Raw genomic sequence first — 17,777 nt, 5'->3', positions numbered from 1 at the left:
CAATCCGCAGAACGCAAGACGCACAACACCATGCATACGTGAGCACATCGTCTCTTGTGTTTGTGAGTGTGAAAACAGGGGGCCCAAAAACCGAAGCTAGCTCAAAAAGATAATAAAAATCAAAGACCGACCCCCGTTTTCCATCAAAGCTTGACAATGATACTGTGAATGTTTTTGTGTCGCTCGCTGTCGTAATGAAGAGAGAGAGAGGGAGAGAGAGAGAGAGAGAGAGACGGAGAAGAGAACCCCAGATGCGCTGTCAAGTATACATTCGCCCAAACACCAGATATCGTAAACCCCCAAAAAGTCCAGATACGCCATGCTCGAGTGCAAGGAAGGGAGAGAAACTGTTTAGTGTTGGAGACGCAACATGTTGCGAAATGCAAAAACCCCCGAATGATAAATAACCAGAGCGATTGTGAAGATGGGAGAAAGGTGTTGTTTGGGGATGAAAAAAAAGTCTAGTCGTCTATTGCTGCGGGTAGAACGTCGGAGCCTGCATCTGCTGAGGGTAATAGTACGCGCCATCCGGACCCGGTGTCATCATGCCTCCCATGCCTGGAACTGCATAGCTGGGCTGCGCATACGTTTCCACCGGCGGTGCAGTGTACTGCAGCTGGTTGGAATCCACATAGTACGTCATGCCGTTGGACTCGTAAGCAACCATGTTGTGTGGGCCAGCAGGGGCTGGTGGGGCGGCGACGGGAGGAGCAGAGACTGGCATGACATAGCCGGGTTGCTGGGCACCGGGGACGAACATGGGCACCATGCCGGCCGGGGCCATGTACTGTGGCTGGGCGCCAGTTTGCGGTGGGTAGTAGTAGCCCTGTGGAACAAAGGCTTGCGGCTGGAAGCCAGATTGTGCATAAGGCTGGAAAGCGGGAGCATGGATGGCGCGCTCGGGGATGTTGGGAGTGCCGGTGGAGACTTGGCTTGGGTAGGAGGGGTGTCGTGCATGCTGGTAATAGGGTTGCTCGACCGCGGGGGCAGCTCCGTTGATATGTGCGGGAACCTGCTGGTGGAACGGCTGCTGCTCTTGTTGTTGGGGAGGGTTAAAGCTCATGGACGCGGGCGACTCGATGCCAGCAACAGAGACAGTCTTCTGCGGGCGGGGCTGATGCATCGGGAGCTGGCCTTGCCAATTCTCACGGAAGGCGGGCTTCTGCGGGAGCGGGTAAGGTGGCTGGACAGCGCCGTTGGTGGGCGAGATCATCGACGGTCCATTGTGCATCCTGGGACCTCCAGGCGGGAGGCGGACGACGGGACGACTGGGATCGACGAAGCCGCCGTTGCGTGACATGATGGAACCGGCCGGCGAGACGAGATTCTCCCGGCCCATCTCGCGTGCAATCGAGGACCGCCTGCTCAGTGCAACACTCGGCGAGTATACGCTGCCTCCGTACACGCTGGTTCGTCTGCTCGAGAGACCTCCGCCGAAAGATCCGAATCTACCGCGACCCCGGCCGAAGCCCTGCTGGTTGGGTCGCAGCGCCCTGGGTATGAAGATGAAGGAGCGCTCGGTGGTCGGGAAAATGTAGCGCGGCGGAGCCGGGGGCAGCGAGATGCGGACGGGCTTGTCGCGGCGGAGGGGTGGTCGGTGGTTGGGGAGGCGAGTGTGTGACTTGATCGGGACGTTCTGGAAGTGTATGGGGCCCTTCATGTTGGGCAGCAAGACGCGTACATTGGCGTTGTGTGTGTGCACTGTCGTGGAGAAGTTGCGGGCCTGTGGAGGCTTCTGGCTGGAGCCTGGGGGCACTCTCGACGCGAACATGGGGGCATTGGAGGCAGCTGGAGGCAGTCCTGGCTGGGCGTGAGAGCCGGGCGCGTTGACCGTCTCGTGGAGATCGTGCTGCCAGGGCGAGTCGGTGGCCTCCTGCGGCTGCGGTCTCATGCTGGAATGTGTGTTAGCGGAATGCTCACTGTCTGGCGGTGTCTTTGTTTGCACGTACTTTGCTGGAGCGAACGGCCCCGTAACGGGAGCGCCCCGCCCCCGTCCACGGCCTGCGTGCCTGAAGCCATTCTGCCCAGGTGCATGTCGCGAGTCGTGCATGAAGAAGGCGCCGCGATTGGGTATGAAGGCCGGGTCAGAGTCGCGCTTCTTCTTGTACTCCTCGTGCTCCCGCCGCCGCCGCTCGGCCAGCGTCTCTGTCCGCGACTGGGGCGCAGCCACGCCCGCCTCGAAGTCGACGACCTCGGCCTCGTTGGAGTCGTCCCCAATCTTCAGTCCGTTCATCATGATTTCCGTCTCTTTCACGGCGGAGAAGGCGACATCCGAGCGGGCGATAGGCGGGGAGGGCTGGCGATTGCTGGCATCCTGCCTCGACTTGGCATCACGCGCGCCATTTGCCTTCCGCTTGGGCTTGCCCTGGGTGAGCGAGGGCGCGCTGTCGACTTCGCTCAGGTCGCTGTTGTCGGCGTCGGCGTCAGCGTCCTCGTCGACGTCGCTCAGCAGCGAGGCGTCGCTCTGCGAGTCGTCGGCGAGCGTGGCCACGGACCGGTTCTCATCCTCGTCATCGGTCCGCCGGCGACGCGCAATGTTGGTCGTCCTCTTGCGGGCAGGAGCCATGATGGCGGGGTCTGGGTCGTGGCGGAGGTTGGAGGCTGGAGGCGCGAGAGAGTCGGCGTGGGGTCGTCGTGGATCGGCTCGTGTACGGCGAGGCGATGACTCGGCGGCGGAGAGGGTCCGGGTGCGCGAGGCCAGCAACGTGGGAAGCGCCGGGAGTGCGGGTCCAGAGGCTGCAGCGATTGCAGCGGTGATGGGGCGACGTCGGGTGTTGGGGCAGAGGGCTGGAATGCGTCGGTAGGGTTGCGTCGTGTCTGATGCCGGTGAAAAGATATGACGGAGCTTGCCGTGCGGGAAACACCTGGTCGCGGAACCGGATCGATGCGCTACTCCACGTCCAAGAACATGATCACCATTACAAAGCACAAGACAGTGCCGACTGAGTGAATGTCCCTCAGGTTGCGCAGTGCATTGCACCAAGGGGTCTGCTTGTTTGCCACGTGATTGCTTTTTTCCCTACCCTTCTGCCTGATTCGGCCACGGCTGTGTGTTCCGGCCTGCTTCAGCTGAACACCTGCTCGTGCCCTTTGTATCGTCAATTGTCACCTCACAACTTCACGAATTAGGTGAAACAATTACAAGTCTGTAACTACAGTAGAATTATACCGCTATCCGCATGCACAGCTTCTTCCATCTGGCAAACACCAATTCCTAACCCGACCATGTTTCCGAAAAGATGCATCCCACCCATGTCCCTGACTTGACTATCCCTGCGCCATTCAAATGCTGTCCACTATGCTAATAACAAACGCCTGTGAATGCTTCTCGACCCGCAACATGTGCAGGCCGACTGCCCGGGGTATGCATAACGACTAGGAAAATACAGACAGTAAAAGGAAACGCGATTATTATACAAATTCACCTCTTCACTCCGTCATTTCCCATCATTGCCCAATCATCTTCGGATCGTGAATGTACGTGCAATTCTCCCCCTTGTTGCACTGCCCCTTGGCAAAAAACTTGCACTGCAGCACCTTGTGCGGCTTGTGATCACCCCGGTTCTTCGGCCTCTTCCCCTGATTCCTCTCATTGTTGCCATTGGCACCGCCATTCTGGTCGTCACGTTGTCTCTTCGTACCGCCGTTGGTCTGTTGCTGCTGGTTGTACTGCTGGGGTTGCGTTTGGGACTGGTACGCGGCAGCCGGATCCTGCATCTGTGGAGGCCATGCTGGTGCGGATTCTTGCTGAGGGTTGGGCGGGAACGTAAACGGGAAGGGAGGAAAGCCGGTTGGAAGGGGCGGCGGCGGCGGAAGTGCGCCCCCAGTTGCTGCTTGCATGTTGGCGATGAGGGCGGCAATGTCCAGGGGCATGCCTGGTTGTTGGCTTGGTGGTTGTGGAAAGGGCATGGGAGGAGGCTGGGGCGGGGCTTGACCGTTGCTGATTGAGTTGAGGATGCTTTGGAGACCCGCAGGGTCAAAGGAAGCGGCTGTCGAAGGAGGTGGCGGTGTGTAGACGTTCTCGACAGGGGCCACTGGAGGCGCAGCAGGAGGCTGGCTTGTCGCTGAGAGCGATTTGATGATGTTCTCCAACTGGCTAAAGTCTGGTACAGCCGAAGGCATAGCTGGTTGTGGGCATCTCATCAACACTTTGTCGGGTGGGGCTCCGAAGTTGACGACAGTACCCGTAGATGCGCCGTCTTCTTCCGGTGGCTCTTGAGGTGAAGGTGGGATGTCTGATGGACTCGAGTAGTAGACCATCAGCGTGTTGTTCTCGCGCTGAACGTTGGCGTCTCTCTCAGGACACTCCGGCACCTTCTCTCCGCCTCCATAGGGTATGTAGTTGCGTTGGCGTTCCTCGTAGGGCACGATACTGAAGTCGACTTGAGATGGCGGTGGCCAAGGCCGATCCAAATCCAGTTCCTCGTCGTCATCGTCGAGATCAAGCTCCTTGTGTTGCTTGAACATGTGTCCTTCTCCGCCAATGTCACCAGCATCCCGCACAAGATGGTCTTCCTTGTTGTCCATCTCTTCGTCGTCAGCCTCATGGTCAAAGTACTTGACTTCCACCAGTGATGTTTCAGGCCGCCAGGTGACGCGCAGATGTCTTCGCGATTCTTTCCGCAGACGCTTGGTCTTTTCTTCTTCAGTTTCTGTTGGTACTGGCTTCTCAGATTTGACAGGCGCTGCTTCTGGCTCCTTTGCCTTTGAAAGTGACGCCATTGTTTGAGCAAACGAGAATGCGGGCTTTGATGTCGTCGCCGCTGGCTTCTTGTCTTTCGCCGCTGGAGCAGCAGTTTTGGCCGAGGCCGCTGCTTTTGTAGCAGCTGGTGTAGGGGCCGCCTTCTTGGCCGCCGCATTGATGGAGGCGAATATACCCGAGGGCTTGTTGGTGATTTGAGTAACACGGGTCTTGACGGGAGCCGGTGCTGGCGCCGCCTTCTCCCCAGGTCGCTTTTGCACTGCTGGATTGGAACTTGCAGTCGTGGGCTTTGAGGCCGAAGTTGATGCGGCATCCTTTTTGACTGCACTAGCAGGTGCTTCAGGCGTCTTGGGTTTCTTCGCCAGGGGGTTTTCGTTAGCTGAGCGGCCCGCTGCTTCAGTCGCAGGTCGCTTGGTGCCCTTGTTCTCTGTTGGCTCGGCTTTAGGCGGAGGACTCGCTTTGGCCTTTTTCGAATTGGCAGCAGCACCGTCTATAATCTGTTGTATGAAGGCCTTGTGCTTGTCATTTGCGTGTTTCTTCATAGACGCAAGCGCCTTTACAAGCCTAGTCTCTTCAAGGAGCTCAGAGGTCAATGTACCACATCGCGAGAGCACCTCGTATATAACCGCAGATAATGGCCCATCGTAGTCTTTGCTTTTGAAACGGTTTGCCAGAAACTGGTAGCACAGATACAAGAAAGGCTTGATCAGCCCTAGTTGGTAGAGCACATCAGGGTGAGAAAACTCAAGCGCAGCTTCAAGCGCAGATTTGAGCAAGTTACGCTGACTAGTTACCCGGCTTTTCAGCACAGGCAGCTCGCCCATTTTCTTCTGTTCCTCCGCCTCCGTCACAGCCTTGCTGTCGGCTCGCCACCGCTTGTGGATGGTGTCGAGTACGTCCCAAACCTCGCGCATGCTCTTCTTGATGCTGTCTGAGCTTGGCGATGAAGAAGAAGGATGCCAAGTAGCTTTGACGACATCATACCGGACAGCCGCATCAGGGTCCTCCGGTCTTGTCTCTGGCACCGGCATCTCTTCCTCCTCTGAAGAGTCGCTGTCGTAATCGGACGAGTCAGTCGAGCTTTCACTGTCACTGGCCTGTCTCTTGAGATCTGCAGGCTTCTTTTTGAAGGCTCTTGATTGAGACTTGGCAGCTGACAGGCTAGCACGAAGCTTCTTACTGTCTGCTCCAGCCTTCTTGAGATCCTTGAGTGATTGTCGAGGAACATAGACAGGGAGCGCAGCTGTGCACATGTCAGATATTGTCCTCGAGAGTACCATGGTACATTTAAGCTTACTTCTATTGGTAGCGAGATGGAAGGGCTCATTTCCAAGGGTCACGAATTTATTCAGCGGAGTAGAATTAGTGGCCTTTGCTAGTGCAGCCTGGTCAACAACGTAGAGACCCCCCGACTTTCTGCCCTTTGGTATGTCATACTCAGGCACTGGCACTGGCTTCACATAAGAGACGGGTGCAGCGCGCTGCTGGACAAAAGTGTTCGCTGTGCTTTGTGGTGTCTATAGAATATTAGCGAGTTCCATGGAATTACAGGCTGGCAAAGCTTACCTGGTAAGGAGATGCTGTGGGGCGGGCCTGCTGAAGGGGAGGCATGTTGTGCTGCAGAGCTTGCGGTGTCACGGTATTGGCGTGGCCCTGAGGAGTCTGCGTCCGCATGGGCATTTGATATGGCGACTGTTGTTGCTGGCGAAGAGCATTGGGATCCATGCCTAGCGATGGATCGACGTTCGACTGCTGGCCATAACTACCCAAGGCACTTTGCTGACCAAACTGACCATACTGGTACGGCGAAGCAGTGCGAAGGCCCTGTGTTTGGCCACCGTAGGGTTGGCTGCTACCAGTGTAGGGTTGTTGTGCAAAGGATCCATGATGCCAGCTCTGGGCCGACGCACTGGGCGACAGCGCTGCGTGTTGATGCAGTTGAGACTCCCAGGTAGGGGTGCCGTAGCGGTCGACAGGAGGAAAGAGATGCTGGAACGAGGAGTCGGAGTAGACGTTTTGGCCTTGGATGGGCACTTGGTCACTCGGCACGTGATTAGACGCCATAGTGTGGCTGGTGGATGTGGGTGGATGGAGGATGTCTTGGCTAACCAACGTGTCAGCTGTCAGGTTGCAAGGGTGTGATTGGCGGATGACGCACATTGGCTGGAACCAGCAAACAGGATGAATTAGGCGGCAATGCAGCAAGCACTAGGCGCGAACAGGACTGGCGCAGAGTCACAAGTGTGAATTGTTGCCGTTTCGGGGAAGGGAAAAAGGTCGATAAAACTTCCGGTTCGGGCGGTAGTGCTGTGGTGGTGCTGTGTGGGAAGTGCTGCAGAGCGCTTCCAGCCTTATGATGCCTGCCGTCGCTGGCCTCGGATTTGGTCGAAGATGCAGCAGACCTGGCTCACAAGGCAGTATCCCGAGTGCCGGCGCCCGCGATGCCGTGTCGCCCCAGGCCACGATGCGTGAATTTGGCTTTATGGAGATGGCACTTTGCCTCGCGTATTATGCGATGAGGAACACACTGCGGATGCGTCACTTGACGGTTGCGCGCACCCAGAGCACAGCACGTGTCGTGTCTGCGCGATAGCTCGACCAGACTCCCTTGCGCAACGCGTCGAATCGAAGATGTCGCTGGATTAGTAGCAGAAAATCCAAGATGCTTGTCACTCTGCCCTCCACAGTACACGCCTTCCTCACAAACGCCGCCGCCAGCCTGAGCGCGCACTTCCCCCAAAGCAAGGACCTTTCGGTTGAATCTAGCCTCAGAATCAGATGCCCTTATTAGGTGGGCGAGAGTTCACTGAGAAGTAGCATGAGTGTCAAGAGGGAAGAAGGGGGTGTGATGTCGTCGGGCGAGGAGAGTTGAAGAGCGAGGGAGCGCAGCGAAGGGGCGAGCCCGTTTTCAAAGCTCGCCTGGCCGCCAAGTAGCGCGACGCGCTAGCCCCGGGTGGGGCGGGCAAGCTCGAGCTGCATCACCAAAGTCCGGCAGCAGAGAGAGAGAGAGAGAGAGCGCGGGCAGGCAGACGCGACAGCTGGCTTCTTTGGGCGTCGACTGCACGAGACACCTCTCCTTCACCCTCGCCAGCGCCCTCTCGTGCATGCACTCCATTTGAGACGCGGCGGGTGCCCGGACGGAAATACAATGGCTCTCTCACTGCGGGACCGCCAGATCGGTATGCGACTTCTCGATGCGACTTTGGTCGACACTCCAAGGTACTGCTGCTGACACGTGATAGCGGCCATCAAGCGCATCCTCAAGTGAGTGCCCGTTCCCGTGCAAGGCCAGCAGTCGTGTGCTGACCCCCCGCAAGCCTCAACGCCCCCATCAACGACGTCGACGCTCCTGACGAGCCCACGACAACAACCACCACCAGCACCGCCGATATCGAGTGGAAGGTGCTGATCCTCGATACCCAGGCGAGGAATGTCATATCGGCAGTGCTGCGTACAAACGACCTGCGAGCGGCTGGGGTACCATGAGCCCCTCCACCACGTGGCTACAATATACTGAGGCATACAGGTCACTGTACACTTCAATCTTGCATCCAAGCGCAGCCCCATACCCGACACGCCAGGCATATACCTCATCGCGCCCACCGCCGAGAACCTAGCGCTGGTGACCAAAGACCTGAACGATGGCTTGTACACCCCGGTATACGTCAACTTTCTGTCAAGTGTCCCCAGAGCACTCCTGGAGGACTGGGGCAGTCAGATTGCATCCTCGCCCTCTGCTGCCGAGAACCTCGCCCAGATATACGACCAGTACCTGAACTTTGTCACCCTCGACAGCGACCAATTCTCCCTAAACATCGAAGATGCCTACCGAAAGATCAACAGCCCCAAGACGTCGGACCAGGAGCTGGACGAACTGATTGACCGCATCGTCTCAGGCCTCTTCTCCGTTGTAGTCACCATGGCGGTTGTTCCCATCATACGCTGTCCAACTGGGGGAGCTGCTTCCGACATCGCGGCAAAGCTTGATCGGAAGCTGCGCGACCACATCCTCAACAGCAAGGAAAACCTCTTCTCCGCCAACACCGCGTCTCGCCCTGTTCTGATCATCGTCGACCGCAACATTGATCTTTGCCCAATGTTCAGTCATTCCTGGATATACCAAAGTCTTGTTTATGACGTACTAGACTTTTCCCTGAACAAGGTCGTCGTGACTGTGCCAAACGACAAGGCGAATCCCGAGAGCGGCTCTAAGAAACAGACGTACGACCTGGCGGCGAGCGACTACTTTTGGAAACGCAATGCAGCGCAGCCGTTCCCTCAAGTAGCGGATGACGTCACAAACGAGTGGACAAAGTACACGGCAGATGCAGATAAAATCACAAAGTCCACGGGCTCCAACTCTATCGACGATATGGAGACCCAGTTCGCAGCCCATCTGAAAGGCGCCATATCCATGCTGCCCGAGCTCCGTGAGCGCAAGGCGACGATCGAGAGCCACATGAGCATGCTCGAGTCGGTCATGGACGGCATCAAGCAGAGGAAGCTAGACGAGTTCTTCCAGCTCGAAGAAGAGCTTGGCAAGGCCACCAAAACAACCATACTGGACATTATTAAATCCAGCGACAAGGGCAACGACCCATACGACAAGCTACGTCTGTTTCTCCAGTGGTACTTGACCACATCCGACGACCTATCTCGCAACGAGCTCGATAGCTTCACACAAGCTCTAGAACAAGCTGGCTGTGATACAACAGCCGTAGCATACATCAAAACAGTCCGCCAGATCACACGCATGACCATGCTGAGCTCCGCCCCTACGCAACCTGCACAGGCGTCTTCGAATCTCTTTGGCGGCTTCTCAAGCCTGAGCAGTCGCGTCTCAGACAAGTTCAAAGAAGCCGGTCTGGGCGCGCCCAACCTCGAGGGCGTATTGTCAGGCATCAAGAGTTACCTGCCCGCTAACAAGGACCTGACCCTTACCAAGGTCGTAGAAGCCGTTTCTGATCCACAAAGTAAGTCGTGTCGCTATGAACGCCTCGTCAAGGAATTTCGCTAATCGCGCTGCATAGATGCAACATCGAGTGCACTAAACAAGATAGAATCCTGGCTCTACTTCGACCCCCGATCCGCCAACGCCCGCGGTACCATACCGCCAGCTAGCCAATCGCGGAACAACCAGAGTACCGTCTCTCGTGGCATTGAAGCCTCGTTTGGACAGAGACGACAAGGCTACACGGAAGCAATAGTGTTTCCGGTTGGAGGCGGTAGCATGGATGAATTCGGTAACCTACAGGCGTGGTCGCAAAGGACGAGCGCGGCGGGTGCTGGCCCGCAGAGGAGAGTTGTATATGGCTCTACGAACTTGTACTCTGCGCGGGACTTTATCGTCAATGAGCTGGCGCCTTTGGGAGCTGAGAGTACTTGAGCGGGTAGACAGCGGTACGGAGGTCAGCAAAGCATAGTACGATGTGTTAAAGAAGAGCAATGAGTACGTGGCTCAACCATGCATCATGATTTACTAAACGCTCAAGATCTCATATACGCTTGCCTATTGCTTTTCCGTCTCAGTTTACTCTTTATCTGACGTGATCGCACACCTCACTCGGTGCATTACATCATTCGGAAACGCAATGCCAGCCCACTCCATCACATGACCCTACTCGTTTCCAAACTGTCCCTCCCTCCCCCTCGCTCGCCGATTCGTACGACATTACAGCCTCGGTCCATCCTCACGAGCACGCAATAACACAAAAAATAAAATAAAGATATTAGCCATAGCTCCAGAATTGACCTGAAACTTCAGCCATGCCAGTCCGTCCCAATTACCTGGATAACCCGTGGCAGCAAGGCATCGTTTGATCGTCTCGTGGGGTTATTAACACATGGCTCCTCGTTCTCGTATATGCATCGCATGCATGACAAGATGTGATGTGAGGCAACCAACCGACGGGAAACGCAGTGTAATGCATGTTTGCTTTTGTGTGATGTCAGAAAGAAGGCGTGCGCTGCATGCAGAGAAGTATGCAAGAGAAAGATCTGAAACACTCTAGCGTATATCGTGCATACAGACATGCATGTCTTGAAATCCTACAACGATCGCTGCATCGTTTGTTGATGAGAGGCCTTTTTGCTTCTTCTTTTCCTCCACTTTCTTGAACGTTATCTAAAACGTTTTCGCTCCGTTGATGTTTACTTCTTCTTCCTGCCAGACTCTCCACTTGTCAACTTGCGACTCCACTCCACCTCAGCCCACCCCGAACTTCACCCGTTCAGCTTACCTACCTAGCCAGTTTGGCGTGCATCAGCCGTCGTTTCTCTAACCGCCGCGGACGAAACCCACTTCTTTTCGCATTCGGTGCATGGTCCGCATTCCTTCTACGCCACGATAACACATGCCACATGATCCTCGATCGAAGGATCATGTCAGATCTGGGCTGTCGTGCATATGTGTTTGATGATCTTCAGGGCTGGCTTGGTTTGATGGGCGGTTGGGATGGACGGAGGGAAGATGGATCAGGTGGATGCAGGTGGAGGTAAAAATAGTGATGCATGGAGGTTGTGTGGTGGAGGGCTTTGTGAGGGCCGGAGGCTGGGTGGTGGGGGTGAGGTATGTGGGTGTCTTGACTTGGTGACGGAGGGGTAGTGGACGAGATGCTTAGTGGAGTATGCGTAAGCCTTTTGTTGTCATACTGTGAGTGATGGTCTGGTGGATTGGTTTCTGGGGCAGGAATGTGTTCTAATGTGTTGGCCAAAAGATATCGATGAAGAGTGTAATTCGTTTGCGAACTCCCTTCCGTGCAGTGTGTCAACGTTGTCGCCCATGTAGCTGGTTAGTAAGCTTTGTTGACAGAAATCTTTGAGGGCTGCGTACGTGACTCGGTCCGACTCGCTCACATACTCATGTTGGAATTTTATCATGACCAGAAGTTCCTGGGACTCACGATGAATAGTTAACATAGTAGACAGCTCCATCGCATTAAAGCCATCAAGACAACACTTGCAACTAGCAACAAATCTTATAATATACAGCATTCCATATCTCGGTATCTATACAGTCTATATACAACATCAATCTAAAGTCGTAACCCCAACCTATCCATGCCCCCAAATTTTAACCAATTTACCAAACAACGCCAATATACAAAGAAGCCAAACACCGTTAATACAGCCCAATTCATCATCGCCTCAACGGACCATACACCCTATGATTCCTCACCTCCATTGCCCCGCTCCCCGCCAACCGCCCATTAAAACACACGTCTCCAAACACCGCGCCCTTGCTCTGCAACGTCCAACTAACAGTCGGCTTCGGACTCCCAGTAAACGGATTCATACTCGTTAGTATCCAGCCCCGTGCCAGCGGCGCATACTCCGTCCCCTTGACCACCTCTGGCACCGCGATGAGCAGAGTCTTCGAGTGCTCAAAGGGGGCAAAGATGATGGCTTTGCCACTCCCACCCATGAACTCGTACGCAGATGATGACGTCGCAGACGCCGGCGCAGAAACAATCAACGGTCCATGCGTCCGCTCACTCGCACCCGACGGCCACGGAATCCCGCTCGTGATAAGCGTACTCAGTACCTGTACCAGTGCCTGCAGCGCCGCCCGTCCCTCCTGCAACAACACATAGTTTTGCAGAATCAGATGCGGATTCATCAACATGTCGATGGCATACGCCGACAGCCGCGGTGCGTTTACGGATTGCTCTGCGTCGCAGTACTCAAGACCAGTTGAGACTTCCAACAGCCACTGCGGCCCGCAGCTCAGCACGCAGGCGAGCGTCTGGATGAAAATGTTGCGTAAAGCAGGTGTACGCGGATGAGTCGGTGCGTGAGAAAAGTTCCAGAGACCGCTCGGCCCAGGGACGTGGTACTGTACACATGTATCGATGATGATGCGTGCCCGGACAACATTTGCAGGGAACGAGGGGCTAGGCTGCGTCCGGTGCGGAAGATCGAGGAAGATGAGGTCGAGCTGTGCGTACTCGGCTCTGCCATCGTGCGCCTGGGTAATCTGATTTGCGCGGTTTGAGAACCGTGGAGGCGGGGAGCGAGACAGCGTAGTATCGAGAGGATTCGGGCGGCAGAGCCAGGAGACGGAGCCGTCGTGGAGTTGCAGAGGTGGTCCCGTGGTGCAGAGTGCGACTGGGTCTCGGGCTGCGATGCCGACGAGGAGGAGGGAGCGGAGACATTCGTCTTCGATGTTTGGTCGCGAGAATGGGCCTGGAGGGGCGAGGGCGAGAGGGAGCCCGGATGCGTTCAGTGCGAGGGCGGTCTTGTCGCGGTTTGCGTCGAGGCGGCGCATGTATTCTGGTAGTCGCGGGTTGCCGCCTGCTTTGAGCCGGAAGGTGTTTGTGACGAGAGAAGTGAAGGATTGCATCGCCGGGGCCTGGTCGTGCGGGGTATCTGGTCGGCGTAGAGCGTCCTGGCCGTGTTTGGTGAGCGTGTCGAGGTCCTGGAAGAATGCCAGGAGCGAGCGGATCTTTGCCATGGCCGGCGGTGTCAAGGTAGCGAGTTCACTGGCGAGAACCAGTAGATGGGTGAAGAACTCCCCCGTGAAACGTGTGATGGTCTGGACCTCATCTTCGTAGTGCCGTACGCAAGGTACCAAAAAGACATGGCTGCGTCCCATCTTCATCTCATGCGCGCACCACGCGCGGTCAAACCAATCTGAGCTGATGACTCGCTCGAGAAAAGTCTTCAGCGGCGTGAACTGCTCCATGACAGGTGGTGTGAGCCCTGCGTTGGGTTCTTGACCCAGAGGCAGCTGGGAGTAGCTGTATTGCTCGACATAGTAGCGTAGAAACTGTTCCTCGTCTGGCGTAACAGCAATATCGTCAAGTGCTACGACTACCGCCCTTGCGTTCTTGTAGATGACATCAATGGCCCCAAGAATCCCAGTCCTCTCGCTCTCATCCTCTTGTTCGAGACACACCTGGTCGAACCACAGTCCTTCGCCCTTGTGCTTCTCTTTGATGACAGCCTCGAACAGCGCAGCACTCGTCGGCAGCGGAAACTGCTCGACCTCCTTCTGCCATCCAAACGGAAGACCTCCAACGGGTGTGACGACCCTTCTTGGTGTATTCGCAGCCGTCTGCCTCCTGCAATAACTGAGTGCAATGTAGCCCTCCTCCTCGCCGAGATGTGTGATGTCGTTGATCAATCGAAAGGGAAAGGTATTCTCCACATGGTCCTTGGGAATAAACTCCTTGATGAGCGAAGGCGCCAGACGACTAATGTTCGCCAAAAGCGACGCTGCATCGATGCTCGCGTCGAACGACGACGCGGTCCATCTATGTCGGTTGATGAGGTTCTCTCGTGCCGCCGGTTTAACCACGCGCGTCTGCAGACCCGAAGTGTCTAGCTCATCCTCGTCGATATCCATAAACCCGCACTGCCCGAACCGGGAAAAGTAATGGAAAGATGTTGGCAACGCCATAGGAAAGTACATTATCCTCCTAGCTCTTGACGATAGAAAGAAAAAGAGATGTGAATGGAACCGCTCGATGCTGTTGCTGGACTGAGCCCTCTTTTACACTACCAGTAACAAAACAACGAACTGAACAAGGCATCCAGACCCTTTTGACCATCCATCGCACCACACACAAACCTCTAACCCACCCAAGACCCATGATCCCTCCCCTCCCCCCAATCCGCAACCCAAGGAGGACCGCCGGCGCACAGCCGCCGCTCTCTCGTCTTGGGGATCTTCAGCTGGCATGGTAAGATTCACCAGTCATAAAAAAGAATCAGCCATAAAAACACGGACCTGGTGCTTGCCTGCCTGCCCATGCATCAACGTTTTCCGTCACCACCCGCCACAAGCGGGTCCCTTCGCTCGCTCGCTCGCTTTGCCTTGCCCGCCGCCGCCGCCGCACCGCACCGACTACCGCATTGCGTACTTGCGGGGTATACAGTAGTGCCAAAGTCTTGGCTAGCCGTTTTGTCACCGTGGTTTTACCATGTATAAGGCGGGTTAGTTAGGGGTGATGATGGTAAGCAAAGTTTGAGCTGATCCAGAGATTCGGGAATAACTACTGGTCCTCCTGTCACTTTGCACGGCCCTTTGGTAGGCACGCACGTTCAACCCAACGCAACGCATGCGCGCCAACGGGCTACACTACACACAGTTAGGTGACGTCGCAATCTTTTGGGAAGGGGGGGGGGGGGCAGGACAAAAAAGAAAATACGCACAACGATATGAAACATGCAGCCTCATGAGGAGATGTTCCGGTAAACGCCTCAGGGCTGGACGCAACGACAAGCCTCACACACGCTAGAAGTTCTAGAAGGAAAAAAGTAATTACAACACGCGGTCGCCCTTTCATTTCACACACACACACACGGTATGTAATTATTCCGGCACGAAGAACCCGTGGCGGCGGAAAGTGGCCAAGTTGTACCGTATCATAGTAATCAGCGCCTGGACGGTCAAGAAAGTTGTAAAGAAGAGGTTAACGCTCTAATCACGGGGCATGTCCCTAGTCATTGAGCAATGATCTGAAGCATGTCGTGCCTGAACCGATCCCGGATAATAAAAATAGAAACTGGCCGACAAGGGGAGGGATTCAACTGCTCGAGATCAGAAGTAGTGTGTGGAAAGATAACATGTCTTTGTAAAAAAACGCACCACCACACCCCAGACTCCAGCGATTACCAAGCCCAGGCACGTTGGTCCTGCCAAACCTCTCACGTTTCGTCCTGGCCAAACTCAAATCTTCAGGCGCACACGACTGCCTTGTCCAGACGCAAAACACTGCTCAAAACGCAGACTTGACAAATTACTAAACCGGCGGCTAGTCGATCTTTGCGTTTGCGAGCCGGTCATTGGAGCCTGCGATGACGTTGGACATGCGGACGTTTTGCCGTTTGTATTTGCTGTGTTTCCGGAGTCGTTTCCGCGCGACCATGACTGGTACCGAGGATTTGGTTACCAGGTAGTTACTGAAAGATCCGAGCAGCACGCTGCCACAATTAGCATTTATGCATCTTTTATGGATAGCGACTTACCCTTTCAGCGCGTTGCGGCCTCGCGAGCCAAGAATGACCAGGGTGGGTTCCAAGAAGTCGATCTGTCAAGCATCTGTCAGCAATTGCTTTAATGTTAAATACGACTTGAACACCTACCACCTCAGTAATCATGTGCTTGGGGCTCTTGCAGTGAAATACTTCGACAACCGCTCGCACTTGTAGGCGCGTCTTCCTCAAAAGCTTGACGCAGCGGTCAGACACCTCCACGCATGCCTGGTACCTGTCTTTCTCTGCCTTGCCCATGGCACCCACATTGGCTTCCGTCGCCATTATGGAGCTCGACAGAGCAGAGAACCCAGGCCTTGCCGCTGGCAAACCGTCGTGGTTCGACAGCGTCCTTTTGAGATGATCCGACTCCAGTCGTCCAGTAGTACCTTGGCTGATGGGCGCACCGGAAGCGTCAGTCGTCGCAACTCCCGTTTCCTCGTCAACAGCGTAGACTGCTAGAAGGGTATCTCCATCCCGCAAAACGGTGCCAATTGTCCACTCGAGCGCATAGGCTGCTTCGTCGCTGAGATCAGTAGACACTAGGTACACACGCTGTCTCCTCAATCCGTTCTTCGCATCCTCAGCAAACTGGACATAGTCGCCCCTGATAATTTGTCGAACGCAGCGATGGGCCTCTGGACTCGATTGGATAGGCGAAATGTTCAGGGAAAGCTGCTGTGCTGATTTGATCTCGGCAAGCTCATCCTCGTGATCCGAATGAACCGGGGTCGAAAGACCTGAACCGCCCTGGTCGAAACTTGTATGGGGATGTACCACTCCCGACGAGTTCTTTCTCGTCATCCGCTCGCCGTTCGGGCCGGTGATGTTGATTTGGGGGTCGAGCAGTGATCGCACTTTGTAGGAAACCGCAACTTCTCGTCCTGTGTACAGTCAGCGTGTTAATAGTTCGATATCATCCATGTACTCACGCTCTTGCTCGGCAGCGGCCAGCAGACTCTTAGCGGTGATGACTTCTCTGCCCATGCTGTCGGTACCTCCAGACGACTTTCTTGACCGCTGCCTGCCTCGCTCTTTTGGCTTGGTCTTTTTCCACCCGTCGTCCCAATCTGAGCTGTCCGAGGCGTTGTCACTGCTCTCAACGGCAGCGCTGTCTTCGCCGTCGTCGTCTGTCGCAAGACGCACACCCCCGCCCGGCGCAGTAGCAGTGCCTTTGACAGGGTCAACGCCCTTGCGACTGGGCAGTGAGGCTAAGCCGCCCTCGGAGCGTGCCAGAGCGGAGTCGGAGAGTTTGCGGTATGCCTGGTCCATGTCTATGCTCTTGCCCGAATCGGTGACAAAGGTATTGTTCTGTTTCGCGGCGGGCTGCGTCGGGTTCAGCATGCGCGTTGCTGGAGACGCAGATCGGCCAGGGCCAGGGGAGCCAGATTTGGATCTGCCCAATGGCCCACTCGCCGAGTTGTGTCTATCCCTTGAGTTTGAGTTGTTTAGAAAGCCACTCTGGTTGCCGTACACGGACGACATGGCGCGAGGCTTCGCAGCGGCGTCGAGCTTGCCACCTTGGGATACTCGCTTCGGCATGGCGTGTGCGTCGATGGAGGGCAGCATTTCGAACTTGTAGGCGGATTCAGGGTTCACTCGCCGCGGCGACTTGGGCATGGCGAAGGGGATGCCAGTGCTTCCGCGGCTGGAGCTTCTGCGCGGCGCCGGCGAATCGATGTCGAGCATACTGCGCATGCGCGAGGGCGAGGCAGCCGAACCGGGACTTTGCGCGCGTGCGACTGGACTTTCTGCACGGCGTGGTCCAGAAATTTGGCTTCCCTCGAGGAGCTTGTTCACCTCCCTCATCTCCTCGTCAATGGCAGCTTCGAGTGACGCCATGGTAGCGGTGTGGGAGAAGTCAAGAAAGTCGCGTGCGGTGTGAAGTGTGAAGCACGTGGAGTGAGGCTGAATAGTTTTCAAAGGCTGGTAACAAACGCGGTCGTGTTCGCGGGGTAGCAGCCGTGGTTGTCGGTATCAATTGGGGTTGCGCTAGGGCATCCTAGGCCCAGCTGTGTGCTGTCGGGTGAAAGGGCTACAAGCGGTAGCGGTCCAGTGCCGTTCGGAGCAGTCACTGATCTGGAGAGATGTGGGGTGA

General features: G+C 55.8%; 5 protein-coding genes across 5 annotated transcripts; 1 reads left to right on the top strand and 4 right to left on the bottom strand.

The window, feature by feature from the left end:
- Positions 1-469: 469 nt before the first annotated feature.
- Positions 470-2,566, bottom strand: ACET3X_007906 (uncharacterized protein; the record flags this gene model as incomplete). Its single annotated transcript, XM_069454103.1, has 2 exons — positions 470-1,892; positions 1,950-2,566. The coding sequence occupies 2 exons, from the start codon at positions 2,564-2,566 to the stop codon at positions 470-472; spliced, it is 2,040 nt and encodes a 679-aa protein (XP_069305069.1).
- Positions 2,567-3,447: 881 nt separating this feature from the next.
- ACET3X_007905 (uncharacterized protein) lies at positions 3,448-6,766 on the bottom strand (the record flags this gene model as incomplete). Its single annotated transcript, XM_069454102.1, has 3 exons — positions 3,448-5,945; positions 6,000-6,219; positions 6,269-6,766. The coding sequence occupies 3 exons, from the start codon at positions 6,764-6,766 to the stop codon at positions 3,448-3,450; spliced, it is 3,216 nt and encodes a 1,071-aa protein (XP_069305068.1).
- A 1,084-nt stretch (positions 6,767-7,850) lies between these two features.
- Positions 7,851-10,088, top strand: ACET3X_007904 (uncharacterized protein; the record flags this gene model as incomplete). Its single annotated transcript, XM_069454101.1, has 6 exons — positions 7,851-7,881; positions 7,945-7,966; positions 8,020-8,179; positions 8,229-9,564; positions 9,601-9,675; positions 9,733-10,088. The coding sequence occupies 6 exons, from the start codon at positions 7,851-7,853 to the stop codon at positions 10,086-10,088; spliced, it is 1,980 nt and encodes a 659-aa protein (XP_069305067.1).
- A 1,752-nt stretch (positions 10,089-11,840) lies between these two features.
- ACET3X_007903 (uncharacterized protein) lies at positions 11,841-14,048 on the bottom strand (the record flags this gene model as incomplete). The annotated part of the gene is made up of 1 exon (XM_069454100.1): positions 11,841-14,048. One exon carries the CDS (start codon positions 14,046-14,048, stop codon positions 11,841-11,843), a length of 2,208 nt encoding a protein of 735 aa, XP_069305066.1.
- A 1,411-nt stretch (positions 14,049-15,459) lies between these two features.
- ACET3X_007902 (uncharacterized protein) lies at positions 15,460-17,521 on the bottom strand (the record flags this gene model as incomplete). The annotated part of the gene is made up of 4 exons (XM_069454099.1): positions 15,460-15,628; positions 15,674-15,735; positions 15,791-16,563; positions 16,612-17,521. The coding sequence occupies 4 exons, from the start codon at positions 17,519-17,521 to the stop codon at positions 15,460-15,462; spliced, it is 1,914 nt and encodes a 637-aa protein (XP_069305065.1).
- Positions 17,522-17,777: the final 256 nt, after the last annotated feature.

This window comes from Alternaria dauci, chromosome 7 (genome assembly GCF_042100115.1).
Source record: "Alternaria dauci strain A2016 chromosome 7, whole genome shotgun sequence".
Taxonomy (NCBI): domain Eukaryota; kingdom Fungi; phylum Ascomycota; class Dothideomycetes; order Pleosporales; family Pleosporaceae; genus Alternaria; species Alternaria dauci.
This window is presented reverse-complemented; position numbering and strand designations above follow the sequence as displayed.